The sequence below is a fragment of the Argentina silus genome (assembly GCF_951799395.1).
Source record: "Argentina silus genome assembly, chromosome: 5".
Classification (NCBI taxonomy): Eukaryota; Metazoa; Chordata; class Actinopteri; order Argentiniformes; family Argentinidae; genus Argentina; species Argentina silus.
The window spans coordinates 5,315,440-5,325,439 of record NC_139659.1 but is presented as its reverse complement, the minus strand read 5'-3'; the positions used below and the strand labels follow the sequence as shown (position 1 = coordinate 5,325,439).

Sequence of the window (10,000 nt, the reverse complement as noted above, 5' to 3'; positions counted from 1 at the left end):
TCAATCTCTCGTGACGAGGAAGCATTGGCTTGAGAGATGGAAACTCAAGTGTCGCCAAATGGGACTGTGAGGATGTCTTTCTGGTCCAATGGTAGATACGTTTGTCTTCCACATGGGAGACCCGGGTTCAAACCTAGACCTTCACAGGAGCTTAGATGGGACTGCATAACACTGTTCAGCTCAGTGGATGACTTCTGGCCCAAATGGATCAGAGCATTCTCTATGGATCTTTTCTGAATATCATTCCCAATAAGAGAGCGCAAGCTATTTCAAGATTTGGGGAAATATGTTTCTTTTTTGGCTTGACTTTATTTATGGCTGAACAAATAATGAAGTTTCCAATCTTTTGGACAGGATGTCAAAATGTTGTTTAAGAGAATTCCCAGGCAGTTCCTTTGAACCCTCTCTTCTCTGTGTGTATCTGTGCTTCAGAACCAGGAGAGCCTCTTTGTGACCGAGTCTCAACCCAGAGTAGAGGCCTCTCCCTGGGGCATGAATGTCCATCATACCAGCCCATAAACCACACATCTACATGTATCACCTGAGTGTGTGTGTGTGTGTGTGTGTGTGTGTGTGTGTGTGTGTGTGTGTGTGTGTGTGTGTGTGGGTGTTGCACCCCCGACCTCTGAACATGCCTGTGTCTCTCCTCATCAAGATATCAGTGACAGATCGCCTTGAATGAAGTCAGAGCTTCCCCCTCTCTCTCCCCTTACTCTCTTCACAAAGGTGCACTTCTTTTCCTATCCCCCCCCCCCCTCCCGAAGCATATTTCATATACCAGTTATTGTCCCAGGTGGCCCCCGGTATCTGCACAGCCTCTCTTGACACTATTTCAGAAATCTGTTTTCTTTTCCTTTTACCTCTTTTTTGCATTCTATTCTCTCTCTCTCTCTCTCTCTCTCTCTCTCTCTCTCTCTCTCTCTCTGAACTTATTTTTTTCATTCTATCCCTCTCTCACTTCATCCCTCCTCCTCCTCCCCCTCTTTCCTTCCCTCCAGTCCTGGGGAGTTAGCGTCGTGGAGATGGTAGAACCAGAGTGGTTGTTGATCTTGGCGGAGAACGTGAAGGGAGCCTCATGTGAACTTTTGCTCTGCTATGAGCAGCGTAGTCAAAATCATCAGAGCTTTGTGACGTAGCCCGCCGCGCCACCAGAAGAAGCTGTCTGCCCCCCGTCTGTCTGTCTCATCTCTCCTTCTGTCTCTCTCTCGTTCTCTCTCTCTGTCTCGATCTTCCATCTTCTCTCCCTTCTTTCTCTCCCTCTCTCTTCCACTCTTCCTCCCTCTCTCTCCCTCTCTCTCTCTCTCTCTCTCTCTCCCTCTCTTCATCCCTCCCTCTCCTTCCTCTCTCTCTCTCTCTCTCTCTCTCTCTCTCTCTCTCTGTCTCTCTCTCTCTCTGTCTGCCTCCCAGCCATCCTTCCCACCGTTCCAGCCGCTTGCTTCTCTCTCGCACGGGTCACGTCTCTCCGTCAGGCCTGAGCAAGCCAGCGAGCAGTGTGTTTCTGTGTGTGTGTGTGTGTGTGTGTGTTTGTGTGTGTGTGTGTGTGTGTGTCTGTGTGTGTGTGTGCTTGTGTGTGAGAGAGAGAGAGAGAGAGAGAGAGAGAGAGAATGTCTGTGTCTGTGTGTGTGCGTGTGTGTGAGAGAGAGAGAATGTCTGTGTGTGTGTGTGAGAGAGAGAGAATGTCTGTGTGTGTGTGTGTGTGCGTGTGAGAGAGAGAGTGTGTGTGTGTTTGTGTGTGTGTGTGCGCATGCCTGCGTGCCTGCGTGAGTGCATGTGTGTGTGTGTACGTATGAACAACCTCTGACCAGTCTGACCTGGCCTTCCATCAAAGTGTTCCTGTGACAGAGGAGCATTGCGGAGCAGAGGCGATGTGTGTGTTCTCTCTCGGCAGCGACGGCCCTCGTTCTCCTCAGTGGAGTTTCCTCCGGGCTCATGTCTCCCTCAGCTTTCCTTTTCCAGAGGCTAAACTAATTCAATTAAGAGACGGGGCTGTTTGAGAACGGCCTCAGTGTCGCCTCACACTGAGCCAAGACTGGAGAACACAAGTCTAAACCAGGGGAGTGTGTCAGGTCAAACATCCCCCCTTTGATTGTGTTGATAATAAAACCTAAGCCCAGACCTCTCCACCACAGTGTGTGTGTGTGTGTGTGTGTGTGTGTGTGTGTGTGTTTGTGGCGTGCGTGCGTGCGTGTGTGCGTGTGTGCGTGTCTGCGTGCGTGCGTGGGTGCGTGTGGAACATTGCTGGATTGGGCTGTAGGCAGTGTACCTGATCTTAGTCATGTGCTTTTCCTGTTCTATCTGGGGCAGGACAGCCAAATTGAAGCCCATGTTCTCTCCCGCCTGTGGGGGAGGTAAAACAGTGACCTAGGTCTCAGGGAAGAAAAAGGCATGGAACACATTTCATACTAAAAAAACGCCACGGTAAAAAAGGCTTTCCTGCAGTAAATCTTTTGACACGTTTCTGTGTGTGTGTGTTTGTGTGTGTGTGTGTGTCTACAGTCTGCTCTCCAAGTGTGTGTGTGTGTGCGTGTGTGTGTGTGTGTGTGTGTGTGTGTTTGTCTATATGTTTTATTGGTTCTGTGCAGGCACGTTCTCAGCGGTGGTCAGAACAGAGTGAAATCGATGCATAAAAACGGACCCACAGACATTCATGTTAATAACTAATTTGAATGATTTGTCTTGCCACTTATTAAACGTTACTGCTTCCATGGCCATTAGTGCAGACACCCCCTAACTCTGCTGACTGAGGCTGGCGGAGAGGGGAGGGAGAGGGAAGGGAGAGGGGAGGGGGGACGGGGGGGAGGGGGGAGGGTAGGGGGAAGGAGAGGGAGAGGGAGAGGGAGGGGAGAGGGAGAGGGAGAGGAGAGAGGAGGGAGTGGGGAGGGAGAGGGAAGGGAGAGGGGAGGGAGGACGGGGGGGAGGGTAGGGGGAAGGAGAGGGAGAGGGAGGGGAGAGGGAGAGGGAGAGGGAGAGGAGAGAGGAGGGAGGGGGGAGGGAGAGAGTGGGGAGAGAGAGGGGGAGAGAGTGGGGGAGGGAGAGGGGAGAGAGTGGGGGAGGGAGAGGGGAGGGAGAGGGAGAGGAGAGAGGAGGGAGGGGGGAGGGAGAGGGAAGGGAGAGGGGAGGGAGGACGGGGGGGAGGGTAGGGGGAAGGAGAGGGAGAGGGAGGGGAGAGGGAGAGGGAGAGGGAGAGGAGAGAGGAGGGAGGGGGGAGGGAGAGAGTGGGGAGAGAGAGGGGGAGAGAGTGGGGGAGGGAGAGGGGATAGAGTGGGGGAGGGAGAGGGGAGGGAGAGGGAGAGGAGAGAGGAGGGAGGGGGGAGGGAGAGGGAAGGGAGGACGGGGGGGAGGGTAGGGGGAAGGAGAGGGAGAGGGAGGGGAGAGGGAGAGGGAGAGGGAGAGGAGAGAGGAGGGAGGGGGGAGGGAGAGAGTGGGGAGAGAGAGGGGGAGAGAGTGGGGGAGGGAGAGGGGAGAGAGTGGGGGAGGGAGAGGGGAGGGAGAGGGGAGAGAGATGGGAGGGAGAGGGGAGAGAGAGGGGAAGGCTCTGGCCTTGTTTGAACTCTCTGTGGTTTTACCATGGCTGCCACTGTTGCTGTGGCTCTGTAACACTGGGATAATTTGTGTGTGTGAGTGTCTGTGTCTGTGCGTGCGTGTGTGCGTGTGTGCGTGCGTGCGTGCGTGCGTGCGTGCGTGCGTGCGTGAGTCCGTGCGTGCGTGAGTGCGTGCGCACGTGCGTGTGTCTGAGAGCACTGGGAAAAGCATTCGGAAATGAAACGTACTTGATGGTCCGTGTGTGATGGTCCGTGTGTGTTACCTATTGTTTCCTACTTACCGTAATTCGATAATATCACCGCTTTTTCATTTTCCCCTTCATGATAGTCCCACTACTCCACACATGCAGTCAGTTGAACCAACACACCTGGTTATGATAACACTCACCAAATCAAACCTAAAACAGACACTCACATTATGCCTCAGTATAGCATTGCATTGCCTTGGCACGGCCGCTTGTATTGTACTGTGTTGTTGAGCTTCCCTGTTTTCCAGAATCTGGCCAGCGGAGCACACACTGATGCAGCGCTATGTAGCTGGATGTTTTTCTAACTCCCATCTTGTTTTTGGCCTGTACGAGGCATATTGGATGTCTCCCTATGAAAGCATGTGCGTGTGTGTCTGTGTGTGTGTGTGTGTGTGTGTGTGTGTCCTATGAAAGCAGGCCTGGCTCGCAGCTCCACATGTTTGTTTGTGTCTGCAGTGTCCTCAGAGTGGGGCGGAAACAGAGGTACACTCCCCCCCCCCCCCAGCCCCCACGTCTGTCCCCTCACCTCACACGCCCTCTAGCACCCCTGCCCCCCCCTCCCCTCCACACACACACACACACACACACACACACACACACACACACACACATACACACACACACCCTCACACTGCGGTCACAGCGACCAGCACACCTCAACCCTTTGTTGGAAGGTGAACTCACATAGCCCTGTGTGTGTGTGTGTGTGTGTGTGTGTGTGTGTGTGTGTGTGTGTGTGTGTGTGTGTGGACCCGCTCCATAGATATCACTTACAGTAGAGTGGAGTAGGAGGGCGTGAGACAGGAACCAGGCAGGAACCCCATACAGGCATACAGGCTGGAGGGACGCTTCAGGTGTTCAACCACACACACACACACACACACACACACACACACACACACACACACACACACACACACACACACACACACACACACACACACACACACACACACATACACACACACACACACACACACACAAACACACACACACACACACACTTCACAGGGGAATAGAGAGAGAGATTATGTCTCTCTATATAGATATAGCGTACAGTGCCTTTGGCTCAGTGGAATTGTTCTGAGTTGCCGTGAAGTTTTGCAGAAACATGATCTGCTGTAACTCTTACTTACGTACCGAAGGCTGAATCCTTACTGACATCTATGCACCCAGAAGATCTCCCTCCGACTTTAGTTTCATTATTTAAACCAAAGTCCACGTTCTGCTTGTATGTCTCGGGTTATTCCCTTCTGGCAGCAGAACCAGAACTCGGTGCTATAAGTCATTGGGTTACTGACCCCAGTCGTATATTGAGCTGGGTTCTCCTCTGTGTGTGTTTGCAGGGTAGTGTGGAGGCTGGTGGAGGTCAAATTTGGAGGACGGGCCTCATTGTAATGCACGTGTGTTTGCTACCATTCCTCATTCCATTCCATGCATTACAATGAGCCCGTCCTCTGATTTTTCTACCTCCACCACCCGCTGTCTGGTGTGTATTGTGCTGATTTGTCCTCTGTGTGTGTTTCAGGGACATGGTCCCGGGTGTTGTGTATACGTACATGGTCCAGACCATCTCCAGCCGCAGTGAGAGTGAGCCCTCCCCGCCTCGCAGTCACCAGCTTGGGGCACCGTACTGTGGAGATGGACGCATCCAGAGGTAATGCACTGGACATGTCTAGTCCTTTTCCAGGAGAATAAAGAACCTGTTGAATGTGAAAGGAAGATACATTGCAATCCTGTCAAGGTCATAGTGGCACTGGCACAGCAATTTACCTTCAAGATGTGTGTCTCTCTGTGTGCGTGTGTGTGTGTGGGAGTATGTGTGTGTCTCTGCATGCGTGCGTGCGTGCGTGTGTGTGTGTGTTCTCCTAGTGACTCTCTCTTGTCTCTCAGGTCCCAGGGCGAGGAGTGTGATGATATGAACTCTATGAATGGAGACGGCTGCTCCAGCCAGTGTAGGAAGGAGGCTTTCTTCAACTGTGTTGGTAAGTCCTCATTACTGTAGACGTTGAACAAATAGAATGGGACACATGCATTCAACTCAATGTAGCTCTTCAGTGATATAGAGTTAGATCCAATAGAATGGGAATATCCATTCAACCCTGTGGTTCATTCTATGTGGAAAAAAAATTGTCCTTGATACTGATTGAGGAACACCCAGAGGTGATTGAGTGATGAGATCTAGGTGGAAATGTTGTGGGGATGAAGTTTCCATGACGTTTGGACGCCATGGAAATAGGGATCTTGGTGAGGGCTGAACCAGACAGCCAGCTTTGACATTCCATTTCAATTCCATTGGTCCCCTGGATCCAGATAGACTCTTTTGATTGGTTGGCAGATGTCTATGACTAAGATATAGTCAGAAGACTCTCAAATGCATCCAGTTCAGGTCAGTTGTGAGTAGTGGTGAGGAGAAGTTAGTTAGTTAGCTACATGCTAGTCAAATATGGGGGAAGCTAGTTAGTTATCTGCATGTTAGTCAAATATAGGGGAAGCTAGTTACTTAGCTACATGCTAGTCAAATATCGGGGAAGTTAGTTAGTTATCTGCATGTTAGTCAAATATAGGGGAAGCTAGTTAGTTAGCTACATGCTAGTCAAATATGGGGGAAGCTAGTTAGTTAGCTGCATGCTAGTTAAATTTGCTGTTCAATGAATGTGCAGGAAGGATGTGAGTTAGCAACATGCTAGTCATACAAGCTGTTCTAGGAGTGACATTGAGCAAGATGTTTCAGTGTTCCACATCTGCGCCTGGGTCTTCTTCTGTCTAAAAACTTTACGCCTCTTTCATCATAAAAGTTGATGCCGTAGCTCATCATGATGACTCTGATGACTCGGCGAAAGTCTGGAAACGATTGTGTTTGACAAGAACACATGAACAAATTTATATAGTGGATTGTCTGGCATCACCTCAGACACTGTTTTATTGACATATGGATGATTTCCTTCCCCACTTTCTTTCTGTCACTCACTCTCTCTCTCTCTCTCTCTCTCTCTCTCTCTCTCTCCCTCTCTCTCTCCCTTTATTTTGCTTGCTTTCTTTTGTTTTTGTGTGTCAAAGCTGCTCCTCGAAGGATGTGTATGTGTGTGTGTGTGTGTGGGTGCCTGTGTGTGTATGTGTGTGTGTGTGTGTGTGTGTGTGTATGCATATGTCTCATAATCCTTGTCAGATTGCTGGATGGCCTAGGAGGGTCATTTTCCATTGACCGCAGCGCTCGGGGATGTGTGTGTGACTGCCTGACATATTTCTCCTTTTTGTGTGGAAATCGGACACTATAATGACAGGACCTTCTGTCCGTCTGTCTGTTTGTGTGTGTGTGTGTGTGTGTGTGTGTGTGGTGTGTGTGTGTGTGTGTGTGTGTGTGTGTGTGTGTGTGTGTGTGTGTGTGTGTGTGTGTGTATGTGTGTGTGTGTGTGTGTGTGTGCATGCGTGCATGCATGTGTGCGTGTGTGTGTGTGAGTGTTTTGGTGTTTGTGTGTGTGTGTGTGTGTGTGTGTCTGCCTGTCTGTATGCTGGACTGGGAGCAGACACAAAGTATGGTGCCGAGTACGATGTGCTCTTGGGCTGAGGAGAAGGGCCAGATAGAGAGGGAGAGAGAGAGGGAAATGTGTAGCCTGAGCATGGAAGGACTGGATCTTTCTCTCTCTCTCTCTCTCTCTCTCTCTCGGTCTCGCTGTTTATCCTCCTCTCTGTCTTGCACTCAGTCACCTTTTCAGCCCCCTTCCCCCCACTCCCCCCCCACCCCCCTTTCCTCTCTCTCTCTCTCTCTCTCTCCCTCCCTCTCTCTCTCCCCTCCCTCTCTCCCCCTCGGTCTGCTTGTTATGAGTGGCGGGAGCGTATTCTGTATGCCCCCTCTGCAGCCCCTTGTTTCAACATCACCAGAGCAGAGCAGAGAGCTGAGCTGAGCGAAGCAGAGCTGGGGAGTGCTGGAATTTCAAGGAGGCTCAGCCAACTTGGCACGGAATGCCGCCTTCCCCCTTACTGGAACCCCGACACTGCGAGAGCACACGCACAATTCCAGCCCTCCTCTCCCAGCCTCTTACCCCAGCTCCAGCCTCTTACCCCAGCCTCCTACCCCAGCCTCCGGCCTCCTATCCCAGCCTCCTATCCCAGCCCCCTTACCCAGCTTTTCTATCCCAGCTCCAGCCTCCTATCCTGGGCCTAGCCTCCTATCCCAGGCCCCAGCCACCTCTCCTCTCCCTGCTCCAGCTCCAGCCCCAACTCCGGGTGGGATGTCTGTAAAAGCTATACTGGTCTATCCTCCTGCCTGCCTGCCTTGCTGTCTCCTTGGGGAGTGCTCTCTCTCTCTCTCTCTCTCTCTCTCTCATACACTCTATCTCTCTCTCCCTCTCCCCACTCCTGTCTAAATAAAGTAGAAGTGATCCTAATCTGTCAAGTTCATCAGATTGTGTTTCTCTCCCGAAGGCCTCTTGCTCAGGAGAGGAGAGGATAGGATAGGAGAGGAGAGGAGAGGAGAGGAGGGGAGGGGAGGAGAAAAGGAGAGAGAGGAGCAGAGCTGAGGGGAGAGGAGGGATGAGGAGAGGAGAGGTGCACCCCATCACCCCTCCGCTCTCCACTGTGTCTGAATTTATGCATTCATCTCATTCTTGTCATCCCCAATGAAAACACGGTGGGCGATAAGAGAGGAGAGGTTGGAAATGCTGACCTGGTGTTTACACTGTGAGAGAGAGGGGTGTGGGGGGTGGGAGGAGGAGGGGAGGAGGGGATGATGGGGGGACAGGAGGGGGGAAGTAGCCTATGCTAAGGTCAGGAGTAACGAAAGCAGCTCTGGTGCGATACTTCCCTGATTATCCTTACTGGCCGAGCATTCTATTGGAGAGTTACCCATGGTTCTTTGTCTTTGCTTGAGGAACGAGATGGAAGGAGTTCAAAGAGAGGCAGAGACGTGAAGGAGATGCAGAAAGCTGAAGGAGATGGAGATAGTTCAAAGAGAGGGAGAGAGGTGAAAGAGATGGATCGAGGTGAAGGTGATAGACATAGTTCAAAGAGATGGAGGGAGGTGAAAGAGACGGATCGAGGTGAAGGTGATAGACATAGTTCAACGAGATGGAGGGAGGTGAAAGAGATGGATCGAGGTGAAGGTGATAGACATAGTTCAACGAGATGGAGGGAGGTGAAAGAGATGGATCGAGGTGAAGGTGATAGACATAGTTCAAAGAGATGGAGGGAGGTGAAAGAGATGGACAGGGGTGATTTTTCATTTTTAGAAGTGCCTCTTCTAGGATTTTGCTTTTCCACCTACCAGTCAGCAGTTAACCAGTCAGCAGCCAAGTCCATGGAAATCTATACCATGCAGTCCATGTATCTAATCGATACCATGCAGTCCATGTATCTAATCAATACCATGCAGTCCATGTATCTAACTGCCGGTCTAAATGTTCTCCCATCCCTCTCTCTTTCCCCTGCTTCCCTCCTTTCTACCCCTCCTCCTTTTTTTCTCTGTTCTCTTACACCTTTATTTTCACTCTCCTCTCCCCTCCCCCAGAGGAGCCTAGTCTGTGTTACTTCTACGACGGGGACGGGGTGTGTGAGGACTTTGAGAGGGAGACCAGTGTTCGAGACTGCGGCCTGTACACCCCCAGCGGGTTCTTGGACCAGTGGGCTACCGCCGTGGAGGTGTCCCACGAAGAGAGACTCTACTGCCCTGCAGATGTAGCCGCTGGCTACCCCGCAGTCACTAAGGTCAGGATGTAACCTACACACACACACACACACACACACACACACACACACACACACACACACACACACACACACACACACACACACACACACACACACACACACACACACGCACGCACGCACACACATACACACACACACACACACACACACATACACACACACACACACACACACACTGTCACCAAGATTAAGTCACAGAGGGAAGAGATACAATATATATGTATCCATTGTGTCCATTTAGAGTGAAACTGAACCTGAAAAAGCTCTTGAGATGGTTACCTGATTCATTTCTGCCTTCATGTTATTAATCATGTCTTGAGGAGGGGTTATATATTAGGAAATGCCCAAAGCAGAGAGGTAGCTTTACTCGATTCCAATAATGCGATGCTTATGGAGGACAGATGAGGAAGACGTCATTGATTCCTCTCAGGACTCTGGTAATCATTGATCTGTTTCGGTCTGTCAAGAGAGGAGGCATCGCTGAGAGCCAAAAACATTGGACTC

General features: G+C 51.1%; 1 protein-coding gene across 1 annotated transcript in view; it reads left to right on the top strand.

Moving 5' to 3' along the window:
- The window catches only part of pappaa (pregnancy-associated plasma protein A, pappalysin 1a), a 98,754-nt gene that overhangs the window by 36,354 nt on the left and 52,400 nt on the right, over positions 1 to 10,000 (top strand). Inside the window, exons 8-10 of the mRNA XM_083669847.1 lie at positions 5,319 to 5,447; positions 5,684 to 5,775; positions 9,297 to 9,493. Coding sequence (XP_083525973.1) covers positions 5,319 to 5,447; positions 5,684 to 5,775; positions 9,297 to 9,493 — 418 coding nt within the window. The remainder of the gene's footprint in view (positions 1 to 5,318; positions 5,448 to 5,683; positions 5,776 to 9,296; positions 9,494 to 10,000) is intronic.